The sequence below is a fragment of the Dendrobates tinctorius genome, unplaced genomic scaffold, assembly GCF_039654945.1.
Source record: "Dendrobates tinctorius isolate UK_male_01 unplaced genomic scaffold, ASM3965494v1 ptg000126l, whole genome shotgun sequence".
Taxonomy (NCBI): domain Eukaryota; kingdom Metazoa; phylum Chordata; class Amphibia; order Anura; family Dendrobatidae; genus Dendrobates; species Dendrobates tinctorius.
The window spans coordinates 5,646,229-5,666,783 of NW_027361794.1; the positions used below are offsets into that span (position 1 = coordinate 5,646,229).

At 42.9% G+C, this 20,555-nt stretch overlaps 1 protein-coding gene across 2 annotated transcripts in view; it reads right to left on the reverse strand.

Annotated features, from left to right (window-relative positions):
- Window positions 1–20,555, reverse strand: part of LOC141047249 (uncharacterized) — a 53,811-nt gene that overhangs the window by 11,295 nt on the left and 21,961 nt on the right. For both annotated transcript variants that reach the window (XM_073542247.1, XM_073542248.1), the window contains exons 2-6: window positions 15,648–15,781; window positions 15,337–15,516; window positions 15,131–15,254; window positions 14,953–15,047; window positions 14,310–14,400 (exon numbers count right to left, since the gene is read on the reverse strand). In XM_073542247.1, coding sequence (XP_073398348.1) covers window positions 14,310–14,400; window positions 14,953–15,047; window positions 15,131–15,254; window positions 15,337–15,516; window positions 15,648–15,719 — 562 coding nt within the window. In that variant the 5' untranslated portion in view covers window positions 15,720–15,781. The remainder of the gene's footprint in view (window positions 1–14,309; window positions 14,401–14,952; window positions 15,048–15,130; window positions 15,255–15,336; window positions 15,517–15,647; window positions 15,782–20,555) is intronic.

Consider the following 20,555-nt stretch of genomic DNA (forward strand, 5'->3'; position numbering starts at 1 on the left):
CAGGGGAATAGTATACAGGTATAGGTGAGATGCTCTGCAGGACGGGGGATAGTATACAGGTATAGGTGAGATGCTCTGCAGGACATGGGAATAGTATACAGGTATAGGTGAGATGCTCTGCAGTGCAGGAGAATATAGAATTCTAGGTGAGATGCTCTGCAGGACAGGGGGATAGTATACAGGTATAGGTGAGATGCTCTGCAGGACAGGGGATAGTATACAGGTATAGGTGAGATGCTCTGCAGTGCAGGAGAATATAAAATTCTAGGTGAGATGCTCTGCAGGACAGGGGGATAGTATACAGGTATAGGTGAGATGCTCTGCAGGACAGGGGAATAGTATACAGGTATAGGTGAGATGCTCTGCAGTGCAGGAGAATATAGAATTCTAGGTGAGATGCTCTGCAGGACAGGGGGATAGTATACAGGTATAGGTGAGATGCTCTGCAGGACGGGGGATAGTATACAGGTATAGGTTAAATGCTCTGCAGGACGGGGGATAGTATACAGGTATAGGTGAGATGCTCTGCAGGACAGGGGAATAGTATACAGGTATAGGTGAGATGCTCTGCAGGACGGGGGATAGTATACAGGTATAGGTGAGATACTCTGCAGGACATGGGGATAGTATACAGGTATAGGTGAGATGCTCTGCAGTGCAGGAGAATATAGAATTCTAGGTGAGATGCTCTGCAGGACAGGGGGATAGTATACAGGTATAGGTGAGATGCTCTGCAGGACAGGGGAATAGTATACAGGTATAGGTGAGATGCTCTGCAGTGCAGGAGAATATAAAATTCTAGGTGAGATGCTCTGCAGGACAGGGGGATAGTATACAGGTATAGGTGAGATGCTCTGCAGGACAGGGGAATAGTATACAGGTATAGGTGAGATGCTCTGCAGGACGGGGGATAGTATACAGGTATAGGTGAGATGCTCTGCAGGACAGGGGGATAGTATACAGGTATAGGTGAGATGCTCTGCAGGACAGGGGAATAGTATACAGGTATAGGTGAGATGCTCTGCAGGACGGGGGATAGTATACAGGTATAGGTGAAATGCTCTGCAGGACATGGGAATAGTATACAGGTATAGGTGAGATGCTCTGCAGTGCAGGAGAATATAGAATTCTAGGTGAGATGCTCTGCAGGACAGGGGGATAGTATACAGGTATAGGTGAGATGCTCTGCAGGACAGGGGATAGTATACAGGTATAGGTGAGATGCTCTGCAGTGCAGGAGAATTTAAAATTCTAGGTGAGATGCTCTGCAGGACAGGGGGATAGTATACAGGTATAGGTGAGATGCTCTGCAGGACAGGGGAATAGTATACAGGTATAGGTGAGATGCTCTGCAGGACGGGGGATAGTATACAGGTATAGGTGAGATGCTCTGCAGGACAGGGGGATAGTATACAGGTATAGGTGAGATGCTCTGCAGGACAGGGGAATAGTATACAGGTATAGGTGAGATGCTCTGCAGGACGGGGGATAGTATACAGGTATAGGTGAGATGCTCTGCAGGACATGGGGATAGTATACAGGTATAGGTGAGATGCTCTGCAGGACAGGGGAATAGTATACAGGTATAGGTGAGATGCTCTGCAGGACAGGGGAATAGTATACAGGTATAGGTGAGATGCTCTGCAGGACAGGGGGATAGTATACAGGTATAGGTGAGATGCTCTGCAGGACAGGGGGATAGTATACAGGTATAGGTGAGATGCTCTGCAGTGCAGGAGAATATAGAATTCTAGGTGAGATGCTCTGCAGCACACTTGCTTCTGCTTTTTGAGGGCAGGAGTCATGATAGTGTTCTGTTGGTTCCTGAACTGCGTTGTCATCTTTTCTTTGGAGAACTGAATGGCACTCTGAGGAGCGATGCAGTCGGCATCTTCAAGTCACCGCTGCGCTGATAGTATGAAATGCAAGATATTCAAACCCCAAGTAAATCAGAACGTTGTTGTTCCTCTGGCTAGAATACTTCAGATGAACTCAAAATACACTTTTATTGAAAAGAAATTAAAAAATAAGGGGAGAGAGCTATTAATGTCCATGCTCTAACTAACCAAAACACAATTGTCTGGCACAGCAGGAACGCCATTGTCACTGGGGTTGTACCAAAAGGAAGGACAGGATTGCCAATTGGAAACAATGGGGGTGGGGGAGCGCTGGAAGGAACATGTGAATTATGTCAGCAAGGAAACCCGGTGACTTCCATGGGCTCCATTGAAACACAATACAGTACAACACAGGCAGCAAAGAAAATGCAGAATGGATTTCACCACAGATCTCTGGGCCCAGCTGACTGCTCTGGGCTCTACAGGTTCGGTTCACTCATACCTAGTCCCAGAGGACAGATTCTGTTCTTACTAGCTGTCAGTCCACTGTGCTAAAAATGTGTATGGGCCTAGAGACCATTAATCAAATCCATTCTGCATTTTCTTTCATGCTATGCCTGCCTACACCTGCAGTATATGTGTGTAATACATAACTATGTACGATCTGTTCACTCTTACTCTTGGTAGTCATAAGAGGACAGGGATGGAAGTGCAGGGGCCAGATTCACTGCCACTGAAATCAATAGGAGAGCGGCGCTGCTCTGGCACTTCCGGCTCCTGTGTTGGTCACAGTGACATCACTATAGAGACACACGGGTCAGTGGGTGCTCTTGTATGCTGATCTGGCTGCCTTTCGAGAGCCCGCAAAAACCAGGGCTCATCCCACTGAATGCCCGCACTCGATCCCCACGGGTAGAACACCACTCAGACAACACAGGGTGAGGGGAACACACATTGGTAAGACTATTGGTTCACCAACAGAAGAACACAAAGGTTCAACGACTGTGGTCGCAGCAATGAAGGCCACGAGCAGGCACAGGGGTACAGATGCCTGCTTATGCTGGATCTCCATCCTCATGGAAGATGCAGATCCAGATGACACGCATGGTGTTGCAGAGACCGTCGGGTCCCTGCACTGCGATACATGCTGCACTGCAACACATGTAGTGGCTGTGATCTGACGTCGGAGGTGCAGCCACAGGGAGAGGCACATGACAATGGTGCACACTTCAATGTCAGCTGCCGGGCTGTGCGGAAGATACAAAAGGCACAGGGTGAGGCGGAAGCAGACGAAAGGTGCGTAGAATGTTTTTGCTCTTAATTATGCATTAGGGACACATACACTAGGATTAATTAAAGAAGGATAGGGAAAATGAAGGGAGGTCAGCTCACCAGTCTCGGTTGCGATCCATAATCCTCCTGCGCACGGAGTCACCTTGATCAGGGGTGTTGACTGAAGCAAAATAAAGGATGGAATCTCCAGCGCTGGACTTCAGTTAAAAATACATCATTTATTGTAAATTCTTAAAATAGAACAGAAAAAAGTGTGGATAAGGACATACAGGCAGATGGGGTCTCTGGTGGTCTCCAACCAACGCGTTTCGACCTAGAGGGTCTTACTCATGGTTCACACTAGACCAATACTGACGACTACAAATAGTACAAAAACTAGTAAATCACAGGTGTTGGACAAAAGAATTAATGAAAATAGGGAGTATCCCTACCAGTTAACTCTTGCAAACACTCAGCCTAATGTGGAGCTGAAACAAAAACTAGTCGGAAAAACAGGAAAAAAAAAAAAAAAACTAATAAAAAGATATCATAAGAATATAATAACAATCACAAAAATTATCAGAATAACCAGAATAGAATAGGACTAAGTAGAATGTAAATATACAGAAGAAAATATCAATCTAATTGCAATATTAAATCAAGTCGTTTGTTCAGACCTAATGGTACTCTTGTATTTAATTTAAAAATCCAAAAGGATTCACGATTTAATAATTTTCTCCTGAAATCACCTCCCCTAGTAGATCTATAGACTTTCTCTATTGCTATAATTTTGAGGCTATCAGTTTTACCTCCATGAACAGTTTTACAATGATAAGAAACTGCTGAAATATTATAATTGCTACTAGTAGCTTCTGACAAGTGTTTCCTAATTCTCTTTTTAAGAGGTCCTATTGTGCAGCCTACATATTGTAGGTTACAAAAAACGCATTCAATAACATATATTACTCCTTCTGAATTACAATTGATGTGAGACTGAATAGGGTATGATATGCCAGTAACACTAGAAGTGAATCTGCTGGTTTTAACCACATAGTTGCAGACTTTACAGGGATGATGTCCACATTTGGAGAAGCCTTTATATGACAACCAAGTATTATTTTTAGTTCTCCTATTACTGATAAACAGACTGGGGGATAAGATATCGCTCAAAGCAGGAGCTTTCCTGGCTATGTATCGTATCTGGGTATAGTCCAGAATTTGACCAAGTTTATTATCATTGTGTAAAATAGGTAAATATTTTTTGACAATGTCCGTTATCTTATTGAATTGTGGACTGTACATGGTAGAAAAACTAACTATAGGACGGTCATAATTATTACAGGGGGCCCGTGTGCGATTCTTTTTCTTGTTAGCAGTAACTCCAGTGTGTACAAGGCTCAAAGGAGATTCATTCAGCAGGGTGTGTCTATCGATCCTGCTGACAATATTATCAGCTTTCCTTAGCATCCAATTAGCATATCCTCTGTCCTTAAGTCTAGAAAGGGTTTTGTTTGATTCTTTAGCAAATATTATAGGTGAACTACAATTTCTTTTTAACCTAATTAATTCTCCCACTGGAATGTTTTTAACCACGTGCTTGGGGTGACAAGAATAAGCTTGTAAAATTGAATTTGTATCTGTGGGTTTTCTGAAAGGAAAAACGCAAACCTTTTGGCTGTCAGAATTCACAGACAAAGTCACATCCAGATAATTAATAGAAAAATCTGACACCGTAAATGTAAATGAAAGATTAAAATCATTCATATTAATATAGCTAATGAAATCAGTAATCCCTGAGATGTCTCCCTTCCAAATCAAAATCAGGTCATCTATAAAGCGGCCATATAGTTGTATATTTTGTGAAAAGGGATTATTGTTACATAAGATATATTTCTCTTCCCAAACAGCTACTGTAATATTAGCTAAAGCTGGGGAACATTTACCCCCCATACTTACTCCTTGTTTTTGTAAGAAAAAAATTCCATCAAATGAAAAATAATTATGTGAGAGAAGAAAGGAAACTGCATCCACAATGAAGGATTGAATTTCTATCACATATGTGCTATATTTGTCCAAAAAGAATGTGAGACTAGAGATAATCACATTATGTGGTATGGACGGGTATAAACCCACCACATCACAGGTAATCCATGAATATTCTGGTGACCAATGATAATCATCCAAGGCAGAGATTAACGTTTTGGTGTCTCTGATATATCCTGGAAGATCAATGACCAAAGGTTGTAGGTAATGATCAACCCACTCTGCCAATTTCTCTGAAAAAGACCCTATCCCCGAAATTATAGTTCTAAAGGGGGGGGGAGGAACAAATCCTTGTGGATTTTAGGAAACGCATGATAAATGGGAATCACAGGGTTCTTGATATTAACATAATCATAAATTTTCTGTGTTATGGCCCCTGTGACTAAACCATCGTTTAATAATTTTGACAAATCACACTGAAATTTAGACGTGGGATCACTAGAAATCTTGGAATAGGTAGCAGAATCATTCAAAATGCGCAGATTTTCTGAATAATACAGACCAGCATTAAGCACGACTACTCCACCCCCTTTATCTGCCTGTCTCACCAGAATGTCAGCATTATCTTTTAACTCTTTCATAGCTGCTCTCTCTTGTGCTGTTAAATTGTCATATGTCATTTCTGTTATTTTATCAAGCTCCACTAAATCTTTCTCTATTAGTTCTTGGAATATATCTAGAATAGCAGGTCTGGACTGAACTGGATAAAACCCTGGATTGGGCATTTTAAAGAGATCATTTAAAGTCCTATTTTTTGGTAAGGAATGTGATTGTAAGTCTCTAAGAGTGGAATAGCCTATAAGATCTTTAAAAGAAAAATTTCCATAGGGAAAAATTAACTCAGGAATATTTGTAGATCAAATTTGATATTTATCAGACTCTTCTAGATATGAATAAGTTTGCCAGAAATTTAACTTTGAAATGTCATTTTGACTACCAGTCCACCTCTTCAGAGACCTTGTCACTGTCTGGATCTACAAATATTCCTGAGTTAATTTTTCCCTATGGAAATTTTTCTTTTAAAGATCTTATAGGCTATTCCACTCTTAGAGACTTACAATCACATTCCTTACCAAAAAATAGGACTTTAAATGATCTCTTTAAAATGCCCAATCCAGGGTTTTATCCAGTTCAGTCCAGACCTGCTATTCTAGATATATTCCAAGAACTAATAGAGAAAGATTTAGTGGAGCTTGATAAAATAACAGAAATGACATATGACAATTTAACAGCACAAGAGAGAGCAGCTATGAAAGAGTTAAAAGATAATGCTGACATTCTGGTGAGACAGGCAGATAAAGGGGGTGGAGTAGTCGTGCTTAATGCTGGTCTGTATTATTCAGAAAATCTGCGCATTTTGAATGATTCTGCTACCTATTCCAAGATTTCTAGTGATCCCACGTCTAAATTTCAGTGTGATTTGTCAAAATTATTAAACGATGGTTTAGTCACAGGGGCCATAACACAGAAAATTTATGATTATGTTAATATCAAGAACCCTGTGATTCCCATTTATCATGCGTTTCCTAAAATCCACAAGGATTTGTTCCTCCCCCCCCCTTTAGAACTATAATTTCGGGGATAGGGTCTTTTTCAGAGAAATTGGCAGAGTGGGTTGATCATTACCTACAACCTTTGGTCATTGATCTTCCAGGATATATCAGAGACACCAAAACGTTAATCTCTGCCTTGGATGATTATCATTGGTCACCAGAATATTCATGGATTACCTGTGATGTGGTGGGTTTATACCCGTCCATACCACATAATGTGATTATCTCTAGTCTCACATTCTTTTTGGACAAATATAGCACATATGTGATAGAAATTCAATCCTTCATTGTGGATGCAGTTTCCTTTCTTCTCTCACATAATTATTTTTCATTTGATGGAATTTTTTTCTTACAAAAACAAGGAGTAAGTATGGGGGGTAAATGTTCCCCAGCTTTAGCTAATATTACAGTAGCTGTTTGGGAAGAGAAATATATCTTATGTAACAATAATCCCTTTTCACAAAATATACAACTATATGGTCGCTTTATAGATGACCTGATTTTGATTTGGAAGGGAGACATCTCAGGGATTACTGATTTCATTAGCTATATTAATATGAATGATTTTAATCTTTCATTTACATTTACGGTGTCAGATTTTTCTATTAATTATCTGGATGTGACTTTGTCTGTGAATTCTGACAGCCAAAAGGTCTGCGTTTTTCCTTTCAGAAAACCCACAGATACAAATTCAATTTTACAAGCTTATTCTTGTCACCCCAAGCACGTGGTTAAAAACATTCCAGTGGGAGAATTAATTAGGTTAAAAAGAAATTGTAGTTCACCTATAATATTTGCTAAAGAATCAAACAAAACCCTTTCTAGACTTAAGGACAGAGGATATGCTAATTGGATGCTAAGGAAAGCTGATAATATTGTCAGCAGGATCGATAGACACACCCTGCTGAATGAATCTCCTTTGAGCCTTGTACACACTGGAGTTACTGCTAACAAGAAAAAGAATCGCACACGGGCCCCCTGTAATAATTATGACCGTCCTATAGTTAGTTTTTCTACCATGTACAGTCCACAATTCAATAAGATAACGGACATTGTCAAAAAATATTTACCTATTTTACACAATGATAATAAACTTGGTCAAATTCTGGACTATACCCAGATACGATACATAGCCAGGAAAGCTCCTGCTTTGAGCGATATCTTATCCCCCAGTCTTTTTATCAGTAATAGGAGAACTAAAAATAATACTTGGTTGTCATATAAAGGCTTTTCCAAATGTGGACATCATCCCTGTAAAGTCTGCAACTATGTGGTTAAAACCAGCAGATTCACTTCTAGTGTTACTGGCATATCATACCCTATTCAGTCTCACATCAATTGTAATTCAGAAGGAGTAATATATGTTATTGAATGCGTTTTTTGTAACCTACAATATGTAGGCTGCACAATAGGACCTCTTAAAAAGAGAATTAGGAAACACTTGTCAGAAGCTACTAGTAGTAATTATAATATCTCAGCAGTTTCTTATCATTGTAAAACTGTTCATGGAGGTAAAACTGATAGTCTCAAAATTATAGCAATAGAGAAAGTCTATAGATCTACTAGGGGAGGTGATTTCAGGAGAAAATTATTAAATCGTGAATCCTTTTGGATTTTTAAATTAAATACAAGAGTACCATTAGGTCTGAACAAACGACTTGATTTAATATTGCAATTAGATTGATATTTTCTTCTGTATATTTACATTCTACTTAGTCCTATTCTATTCTGGTTATTCTGATAATTTTTGTGATTGTTATTATATTCTTATGATATCTTTTTATTAGTTTTTTTTTTTTTTTTCCTGTTTTTCCGACTAGTTTTTGTTTCAGCTCCACATTAGGCTGAGTGTTTGCAAGAGTTAACTGGTAGGGATACTCCCTATTTTCATTAATTCTTTTGTCCAACACCTGTGATTTACTAGTTTTTATACTATTTGTAGTCGTCAGTATTGGTCTAGTGTGAACCATGAGTAAGACCCTCTAGGTCGAAACGCGTTGGTTGGAGACCACCAGAGACCCCATCTGCCTGTATGTCCTTATCCACACTTTTTTCTGTTCGATTTTAAGAATTTACAATAAATGATGTATTTTTAACTGAAGTCCAGCGCTGGAGATTCCATCCTTTATAATACACTAGGATTGGGGACCATGTAAACCAGGATGGGGACATATATACCAGGAAGTGGGCCCATATACCAGGATGGGGACCATATATACCAGCAATGGGACATATATACCAGGATGCGGACATATTCACCAGGATGATGGGCATATATACCAGGATGGGGGACATTTCATTACATAATGAAAGGGACAATTCATAAGTCTTTATAGAATTTAGAATACTACAGGGGCCCATACATCTGGCCAACACGCGGGGGGGAGGGGGCAGGTCCAAATTTGGCACTGGGGCCCATCGGACTCCAGTTACACCACTGCAAAAACATACATTCTCAGCAAGTACACAAGGTGGTACAAGTGGCAGAATTTCACCTTTCTGCTGTGCCTTCTGGGCTTCCAGGAACAACAATCTCTGCCAGCAGCTCTCTGCTTTTGGTGGGCTCCCACTGAGATGATAATGTATTAGATATGACCTGCAGTCCCATGTAACTCCACAGATAACACAGTGATACCTTTTTGAGTACTGATAGCATTGATGGCTCCTATGGGTCACACTGCTGCTGGTTCTGCATGTGCTGCTGGTTTGGGCTGATGGGAGGAGTAAGGCAGAATCAGTGAGAGATGAGAGCACACTATATCTATCTATTGCTGATAATGACAGACTGCTACAAACACAGATCTTCATTTTTGCAGTTTTGCACTAGATCAACTGTAAATCACAAGTTAATCACATATCATGTGAACATCCTCACCTTGCACATGAAAAATCATAGATCTTAAACTTTGTGATGCTGCAATTGGCAATTTTCTGTGTGGGCAATTTTCTGTGTGGGCAATTTTCCAGTGGGCATTTTTCCGGGAACCCTTTTAACCATGCGGAATCATCACGTCCAAATACATTGGATGGGTAATATTTATCTTGCAGGGACTGAGCGTCTTCGCAAGATAGACATGTTGTAGTCTGGAAAGAGGCGTCGCATGTCTGTATCCGCAGGTGCTGGGGCACGCATAATGGAGATGGGATTTCTTGAAATCCCATCCACTATACTGTAACATTGTAACATCTGGCTGCTGTGGGTTGGACGCTGTGAATGTATGCAGTGTCCAACCCGCAGCGTTTGCTGACCGTGGGAACATACCCTCAGAAATCTGCGTGAAATGCAATGTTTATTTTTCCAAGAAAAATTAAAAAAAAAAAATTGCCTGGGCTCCCGCATAATTTTCATACTCAGCAGTGGGAAAGCCGACAACCGAGTCCTGATGTTAATATTCTGGGATGGAGCCAATAGTAAAAAGTTCCCAGGCTATTAACATCAACGCACAGCTGTTTGATTAGCCTTTACTGGCTAGTTTACAGGGGAACCCGAGAAAAAAATTGACATGGGGTGCTCCTATAAAATAGAACCAGCAATGGCTAGGCAGACAGGTGCGTGCTGATATTAATCGCCTGCGAAGGGGCAATAGATATTGTCACCCCCCCAGGCTAAAAAGATCAGCTCTCAACTGCCCCAGAAATGGCGCATCTTACAGATGCACCTATTCTAGCACTAAGCCTCGCTCATCCCACTTGCCCTGTAGCGGTGGCAAGTGGGGTTCATATTTGTGGGGTTGATGTCACCTTTGTATTGTCAGGTGACATCAAGCCTACAGGTTAGTAATGGAGAGGCGTCTATAAGACACTTATCAATTACTAATCCTATAGTTACATGGTAAATAAAGACACAGCCAGAATAAACTCCTTTAGTTAAAATAGTCACACAGACTCCTTTATTGAATCTAAAATTTACCATACTTACTGAACACCTAATCCCTGATGCCCACATCTCCTGCAAACAATCAAAAAAAATTAAACCAACATATAATACTATCCTGCCCGACATAGTCCATTTAATATACAGTGTCCCACGGCAATTTCATGTGTAGAACAGACCGGTCTACCCGGCCTCCGATAATACACTGACAGGAGGTAATCACTCCTGCAGTGTATCCCCGTCAGAGTTCACCGGACTTCATCAGCTCTGGTGCTTTCACTTACAACACCACTGTGTGAGAACTTTCCCACGCAGCAGTGCTTTAAGCGAGAGCACCGGAGCTGATCAGCTGATGGACTCCGGTGAACTCTCACGGCGGCTCAATGATACACTGCAGGAGCGATTACCTCCTCTCAGCGTATCGCCGGAGGCAGGGTGAGATCGACGTCGGATACTCGGTATTGAATGGACTACAGCGGAAAAGTGAGTATATCTTGGTTTATTATTTTTGATTGTTTGAAGGAGACTCGGGCATCTGTGATTAGGCGTTCGGCGAGTATGTGAATATGTAAATGTTTTGATTTACAAATTGAACACAGGCTGATAAAACTATTCTCCCATCATCGGCTCATGCTGTCTCTGTTATATGAGACAAAAGAGATAGCCGGATGGGAGTAGTAGTCTCATCAGATGAGATCAGATGGGTACACACACACGCACATATTCTCCGCCCACACACACACATGCACATATTCTCCATCCACAAACACACATTCGCCGCCCACACACTCTTCCTCCTTCTGACATCATTTTCCTTTGACAATTCGCAGCATTTTTGGCAGGAAATATGCAAACTTTTTTTACAACTGAGTTTTTTCTTCGAATTTAACTGACTCAATGGAAGTCAACGGGTGCAGAATCGCTGCAGAACCGCAAAAAGAATTGACATGCTGAGGAAAATAAAACGCTGTAAATAAGGGCGGAAATTTCCGGATCATGTGCACACCACTTCAGAAATGTCATTGATTAACATTGCTTAAGTAATCCATTGCAGTTTTGGAGCATTTCTGTGGGGAAAAATGCCGTGGAAATGCTACAAAGCCGCATCGTGTGCACATAGCCTGGCAGTTCACAGTCTAATAGAACATCTCATAGGATGAACCAGTAGAGTGTGGTGTTCAACTGTTTGTTCATCTGGCTCCCAAATATGAAATAAAAAGCCACAAAGAAAGGTTATGTTGATAAACATAATACCAACAAAAGCTTCTATTCATCTCACAAAAAACAAAGTCCCCACTCAGTTCCATCATCTGTCAGTGGAAAAACAGAGGTTTCCACATTATTAGTGGCTCAAAGGCTCTTCAAAAGTAACATGGCTTCCAATAATCAATCAAGCAATAACCACTCTCCCAAAGTCAAATATTCCTCTCGCTTCTGAGCCTTACAGTGCGCCCAAACCATATTTAGCATCCATGTATTTGGCATTACTATAGTGAGAAGAACCCACTTAACTTACGGTGTGTGTGTCTTCTGGAACACAACCTGGGCACTATGTGTTGGGTAATAAAATGGCATAATTGCAATTGTTTTTCTCCCACATCCACTGAGTGCTAATTTCCAGAAAGTGCCTGTGGAATCAAAAATAGTCACTACACCATGGGGATTTCTACTGCTCTGGTTTTCTGAAATTTTTTCATATTGGGGCTTCTGCAGATAGTGTCACATCTCTTCTGAGATCTGCTCCTACGATGTCTACTTTTGTCACAAGGCGTGTCCTTATTCGCATGGCAGGCGGGGCTGATAATGGAGTAAACATTGGAACCAGAAGCTCTGGACGATGTAGACTCAGTTCAGCCACTAAGATGAGGGTGCCTGAGGCAAGTAGTGCAATCCACTCTGGCAGTATAGGTGTATGTGTTGCCCAGCTGAAGTAATCTGCTCCGTGATTCAGCCAATTGGATAGCACCATATTCTATGAAAGCTCGAAGCATATTGAAGGAAGCTGCCAGATACAGCCTTGTTATCCTCTGGTTCAGTTATCTATGCTCAGCACTTGGCCTGTGTATTTGTTTCCTGTTGTGGTCCCGGCCTGTTTGCTGACTACCAATGCGTCTTCTGATTTTGTATTTTCTCTGCCTTAGGCTAGTTTCACACTAGCGTTTATGAGCGCAGCGACGGCCTGCGCACGGCCGCCGCTAAGCCCCGCCCCCTGCCGCGCCTCCGCCGGTAGCTCCGCCCACCGGCGCATGACGCTACATGCGCCCTGCGTCCCCGATCTTTATCACAGGGGGCGCAGGCCGTGCGCAGTATGCGTTTGGCGGCGCATGCGCCTTTTTGACGGTGCGCCGACGCAACCAAACTGCAGCAGGTTGCGTTTGGCGCAGGTCGGCGCACCGTCAAAAGGATGCATGCGCCGCCAAACGCATACTGCGCATGGCCTGCGCCCCCTGTGATAAAGATCGGGGACGCAGGGCGCATGCAGTGTCATGCGCCGGTGGGCAGAGCTACCGGCGGAGGCGCAGCAGGGGGCGGGGCTTAGCGGCGGCCGTGCGCAGGCCGTCGCTGCGCTCATAAACGCTAGTGTGAAACTAGCCTTACTGGTTCTGACCCAGCTACCTATCTATTGTTCTTCTATTTTACACCACCAAACAGCAGACAACACTGTGGCCCAAGCCTGGGAGGGGGGGGTTCTCCAAGTCCAGATCCATGTAGAGGTGTTAATTGGGTGATGAGCAAATACAATCCCTGGGATGAGGAAAATGGAGTAGATAGTGCCAAGCCTGTTCGTGGTGGCCATCTTTTGAAGTGCCAGGTGGTCACAAACACTGCTCCCAATACCTTGTGTCTGCAAACTATTCCAGTAAGATCTGGATTGAAATAGCTAAGTGGCGCTCCTTCCTCAACCCTGAAATGTGCCCAGACAGAAGTGCCCAACCGTATATAAAGAATTCACAGATTCAAGAGAAGTTGTATAATAATTTGTGAGGTCCATCTGTATGCTATTCCACTTTGTGAAAGTGAAAAAGTTGAGACTTATATTTTGTTAAGAATTCTAAAATTATCACGAAATAAAGTGACAGATTGGAGATTATTTTGCCACATGGAATTGTGATGTCTCACCACCCTACTGGATTGGAGGCCTGAATCTAAAGATTGTTGTTGTGTGGTGACCTACGAAGGGCTGGGATTTTATGCTGAGGCAAGATCTCAGTGACCGTGCGTATTGTTAGAAGCGGCCACGTGGGACTGTGTTGTGTCCCTCATCTGCTGGATCCATTAAATTCACCCAAGGACTATTTCTATATTTTACTTGCGTCGGATTGCAAGGTGGTACCCCTGGATCAGCTCTTTTTGTGTGGACTCATTGTGGACTAATTACGGATGCTGCAGAATTACTTACTTTTATGTTGTCCCAGTTCCCTGTTGCAATAAAACTTGTTGGATTGTTTATTGGCCTGGTGTCTCTTCCTGCTCTGTTGCATACCCCATCACAAGCATCTCCTAATTTCAGGGGGTAGGTGGATCCTCCAGCATATACATTCTACAGAAAAGGGCTTTTGATGCCCAAAGTCATTTGAACAGTTTTGGATTGAGGAGAATGTTGTGGTCTAGAGACAAAATGGTGATCACACGATTGTGATACAGCCAGACAACAGCACTGATAAAGCAGCCACAGCTGGTGACTGAGAACAATCTCTTACTTCTCTGCATTTAGTGGTTACTACTCACCTGGGTAGTCATATGTAGGAATTTCCTCTTTACACCACTCACCACCCCTCACATATGTCTCTGTAGTATTAATATGGGTCAGATCTTCACCCTGAAACAAATATTGTAAAAGTCACAGACAGATGGAGAAGTCACATCTATGATCAGCTCTAATCCTGCCATCTCCACCGTTCTCATTACACAAGTATAAAACAAATAATAGGCAGGGAGGAGGGACAGGGAGTCTCCACGTGGGTAGTATCCAGCAGGAATCCAATGAGTTTGCTAGCATGTGTCTGGTGGATGCCGATCCTGTTGGTGCATTCAGCAAAAGTAGGAAAAGGAAAGGATATGTTTCCGGCACACCGACCAGTTGAAATGAAAAAAGTTTATTTGGACATAATTAAAAAAAACAAAAAAAAAAACAAACAACTTGACGCATTTCTGGCGCAAAGGTGCACCCTTAGTCAGGGTGTTTCTATTGTTTTATTTTTAATCATGTCCAAATAAACTGTTTTCATTATAACTGGTCGGTGTGCCGGAAACATATCCTTTCCTTTTCCAAAACATATAATACTGGTGGATAAAATAAGACTGGGCACAAGACCTTCACAGCCATCTACACATCATAGGGGAGATCTCTTGACACCTTCTCTCCATCTACCTGTTGATCCTGAGGAACATTGGGATCTTCTTGTTTACAGTCCTGTGGAAGAGGACGGGGACATCTCTCTGGTGTTGTCCTCTTACTGGATAGATCTGGAGGAAACACATACAGGGACTGAACTCATTCTTTACATACAGATAATTATAGGCCGTCTGCATTTAGTCCTGTCTATTACCTGGTGATGTGAGGGGCTGGGGAACCTCCATCATGACGTCCTTGTACAGATCTTTGTGTCCTTCTAAATACTCCCACTCCTCCATGGAGAAATAAACAGCGACATCCTGACACCTTATAGGAACCTGACACATACAATGATACCGTCATCCCCCGATCCCTTCATAGTGTTACTGTGTAATGTCCCAGCATTCCCAGCAGTGTCACCTCTCCAGTCAGCAGCTCAGCCATCTTGTCAATGAGTTCTAGGATTTTCTGGTGATTGATGTCCTCATACATCAGGGGGTGAGGTGGAGGCCCTGTGATTGGGCTACGGGATCTTCCCCATCCCTCGGACAAAGGGTTCTGATAGTGCTCACTAGAGGTCTTCTTCAAAACTGTATAACCCTGGTTATGAAGAGACACATTAATAAATCTCACTACCAGGACATTTCCAGAGTCCTCACCTCTCCAGTTATGTCAATCTGTTATTCCCATAGATAAGAATGATGTAATGTGATGTCATCAGAATCCCTCACCTCTCCAGTAAGCCGGAAGAGGATCTCTAGGGTGAGGTGTAATATCCTCTCCACCATCTTGTCTCTGTCCATATCCACCCTTGATGGGTAAATCAGGAAAATTCTCTTATATAGAATATCTTCACAGACAGGATCTGATATTGTAGAGACATGAATGAGAAGATGAGCCAATGCAACATCATAAAAATCATGTGTAATAATACATTTACTGGAGATAATAAGGGGAAACATCTCAGAAGATAGAACGTGTAATGCTGTATTCTGTACTCTTGTATGGACTGGAACACAAGTTGAATTTCTGATTAAGACATTTCCTCCATGCTCCCAATCACTGTTGAGTGCAAGGAAGTGGAGGCCTAAGGCTGGTTTCACATTTGCGTTTTTTTGCGCTGCAAAAAAATGCATACGTGCGCATGCGGTTTTTTCCCCTATATTTAACATGTGTGCACATTGGCATAATAATAATAATCTTTATTTATATAGCGCCAACATATTCTGCAGCGCTTTACAGTTTAACAGTTTCAAAACACAAGTCATAAGTAACAACATTAACAATACAATAATTGAAGCAAAATAAGACGAAATGAGATGACCCTGCTCGTGAGAGCTTACAATCTACAATGAGGTGCTGGAGATACAAACTACAGGTGTGTATTTACAATTGTGTATTTACAATGAAGGTCCAGCCATCTTGCGGGAGTGAAGGATGGATGGAGATAGTGAATGGGCTACACAAGCACACTTACACAGAGAATTACTTTGATCAGTGAACGTGATAGGCCGCTCTGAACAAGTGTGTTTTGAGGGAGCGCCTAAAACTATGCAAATTGTGGATAGTCCCGATTTCTTGGGGTAGAGCATTCCAGAGGATAGGAGCGGCACGGGAGAAGTCTTGGAGTCGGGAGTGGGAGGTACGGATTAGTGCAGAGGTTAGTCGAAAGTCGTTTGCTGAGCGCAGCGATCGACTAGGCCGATAGACAGAAATGAGGGAAGAAATGTAAGGGGGTGCTGCACTGTGGAGAGCTTTGTGGGTGAGAACAAGTACTTTGAATTGGATCCTATAATGAATGGGCAGCCAATGTAAGGACTGGCGAAGAGCGGATGCGTCCGAGTACCGATTAGCCAGATGGACGATCCTGGCCACTGCATTAAGTATGGACTGGAGGGGGGATAGTCGAGTGACGGGGAGGCCAATTAATAGAGCATTGCAGTAATCCAGGCGGGAGTGGATCAATGCAACAGTGAGGGTTTTTGTTGTTTCCATAGTGAGAAAAGGGCGGATTCTAGAGATGTTCTTTAGGTGTAAGCGGCAAGAGCGGGCAAGAGATTGGCATGCGCACGTATGCGTTTTCGTGCGCTGCATTTTTTTGTGGTGTGCAATTTTATTTTCCAGACGCTACATGTTGCATTTTTTGGTCCGCCCAACCGCTTTAAAAAAACGCATGCGCACGTTTTGCGCAAAAAATGACCATTATGGCCTATGGATGCGCATACGTGCGCATTGGCATGCGCATGTATGCGGTTTTTGGGTGCATGCGTTTTTTTTAGTGTCCACTGGTTAGACAAGTTATAAAATTCCCAACCCAAAAAAAAACAAAAAAAACATGTCTCTATAAAGGAGGTGTCTGCCAACACTGTACCACAACTATTGTGACAGACTGGAGAGCAGAAATTCAGCTAAAAACGAACCCATCTTCAATCCCAGCTTCAGCGTCAAGAATGTGAGTATTATTACATCTAATAATGTATGCCTGTCCTTTTAAATTGTATATGTACTAATGCGTTTTATTATTTTTACATGCAGTATGTCTTCGGAATCAGAATATTCCCCATCCCGGCAGGAACTGGCGCAAGCAGACCGTGAGGTGATTATTTTCGTGCGTTTGGCAAGTATATCTGCTGCTTCTCCAAATCTCTTATGCTTGTTTTTGTCTTTTTCAGACATCGTCATCTTCTGCGGACGTGACTACTGAGGGCGAACAGCAGGAACAGCCAAGCCAAGTCCCGGTGGTGATACGGAATGTAAGTATCAAATGATTTGTAATGTTCTTTATTTTTTATCTTCTATATTTCATCTTTTCTGGATTTTTTTGTAACTTTTTATTCACTCAAAATTTGAATATTCTAATGAATGTGTTTTGTCTAGGTTCCACAACGGGATGAAGACGTATACCTGGATAATGAGTAGCTTTTCAGCCTGGTCCAGGAGCGTGCCCCATTGTGGGACAGCCGTGACCGGCTGTACAAGGACAATGTGGTGACCCGGCGGCTATGGAATGAGGTGGCCGCAGCGTTGATGGATGGCTGGGACAGCGCCACTGCATCCTTACTAAGCGCCTTTTTGGAGATTTCCCTGCTCTGTTATGCCGCAGTGACTATTGTCCTTGATGGCACTGTTGGGTTTCGTGCTAGATATATTCTAGCAGGAAACCCAACAGTGTCATCTGGCTCAACAGTCACTGCTTTGGGTATTGTATTGCTGTATTGTGCCGCAGTGACTATTGTCCTTGATGGCACTGTTGGGTTTCGTGATAGCAAATATCGTGCATCATACACAATTGTTAAATGTTGTTTGTTTTTACAACAGTGGACAAACTCCGAACACGTTGGCGCTCGATCAAGGACCGCTTCAACAGTGATGTTCGTGCTGAGGGCCAGGTTCGCAGTGGATCTGCGTCAAGGACAAGAACAAGATACCAATACTATCACGCGTTGCAGTTCCTAAGACCTGTCCTTGCCACCAGACTGTATTATAATTTTTTGTTTTTATTTTTATTAATCTGTGTTTTTCTAATCCACAGCTGATGCTTCTTGTAAAGGCATGATAGTAATGATTTTCCTTTCTTCCACAGTACCTGGAGCAGCACCCTGCAACCTGGCCTTGGAGCGGTCCTTCATCGGACGTCCTCTGACCCATCCCAGCCATCCGACAGCCAGGAAGCACCTTGCAGGTCAGCCACACAGACAGCTGATGACCAGGAAGCTGGTCCATCAGGTGTTCCCCTGTCCAAGGTCTCTGCCACTGGTTATGCGGGCACTACCCGCCAGCGGCAGAGGGCCTTGGACAGGAATGTCTTGCCCGAGTTTATGCACTTGAGCGAGACCTTTAATGCCAGCCTCAAGTCGCTGTCTGACAGCGTGGAAAGCGGTTTTTCACTCATGGAACGTGGTTTTAACCACATGGAACACCGCTTCCATTCTGTCGAACAGCGCCTTGACCGTCTGGAGGCCGACCTCAACAGACCAGCGCACCATTTTTTTAGTAAGATTGAAAAGGGCATGGCGGAACACCTTAGTCCTGAGCAACAGCTGAATGTGCTGCAGGCCTGCAACAATGCTTTCTTGCAGGCTATGCAGCATAATCGGTACGGGCAGCAGTCAGTGGTGTCATTTCCACCTGTGCCACCATTGACTCGCTTCACCTCACTACTGACTTGTGCTGCATACCACTGCATGGACACCTCTATTCAAAGCCAGGACACCCACCGTTACACCACCACAAGTCTGAGTGCAGCTGGTCACTTCACCAACACCACCATGGCAAGCGCTGCTCCTGTCTGGAGCACCACCGCCACCCCCATGCATGCTTGGAGCATAGCCACCACTCCGCAAATGTGGAACAGCCCTGCCGCTACAACATGTATTAGCCCTGCCACCACCACTCTGCAAACCTGGACCATCACTGCCGCCACCAGTCCTCCTGCAAGGATGACCACCGCCACCACAGAGCATCAGCAGCAGCCACAGCATCAGCAGCAGCCACTGCAGCAGCAGCCACAGCTGCAGACGGGGGACCCACATTCAATATTTGCCCCAAGTTCAAGGCGCCATCAATCAAGGCGGGCATTGGGCCCAAGTAGGTCCAGGCAGACAAGTTTACGGAGACAAGCACTTAGGACCAATGTCCCTGAACCTCTTTCCTCTCCTCCAAGTGTTTCTAGTTCAATTCCCATAACTGGACTCCCTTCCCCCACAAGTTTTGTTGCCCCTTCCCCTAGAACACCTTCTTCAACTGTAAGTTCTGCATCTTCCCTGCACACCCCCAAATTTAAAATTTCTGGCTCACCATAACAAAGTTTGATTAATGTTTTTGGCGCCGCTCACACACACTGCGCCGTACACACAATGAGACTTAAACTTTGCAAGGTGTCATAAAAAGTGTTTGGAGGATTGGCTGTTTTTACCATCCTCATTTCACTTATTGTGATTCTAGGCAAGGGGGATTATTGATATACCTTGTAATTAACAACATACTCTTGTGTGTTGAATCCACTGATGGGTAAAATACACATCATATGTTAATATGTTAAATACCAAGGCCTAGTATAATAACTAGCGTTTTACCGACTAGGATCTGGTTTCCTGAAACACAAACTGGTGAAACTCGGGCAAAAAAAATAAAAAGGCGAGTTTCTTTGCATTGTGGTTTGGTTTTGAACGAATCTCCTACTTGTTTTCCACTAGTTGGACAAGTTTCATTTGAAACAAATTTGGTTTCATGAAACGCGATCCTACCAAAGTCGCTCAAATGTCATAATCATAGCTATTTATCAATCATGGCCTGGTTAATACACATATTATATTTAACCTGCAGTTTTGCTTACGTACCAATATATTTAACGCAGACTAGCGATGCTGCATGTTAACTCATATGTGTATTTACCTGCGCAGGTTTGAGAACATCATGAATTCACAGGTACACATGGGAAGTTTTTTATTTTATTGGAGTGTAAAAAACAGTGCACTCGGTACTGGTATCAAATCAGGTTTTTTATTTACACAAACGAAAACATTCTTACACCATTTCATCTTGCCAGTGCACCCGTCCTACATCAGAGATAAAGTAGGCCGCAAATTCGTCCCTCATTTGGCCAACTTCAACGGATGAATGACCTGAGAGGGTGCTGA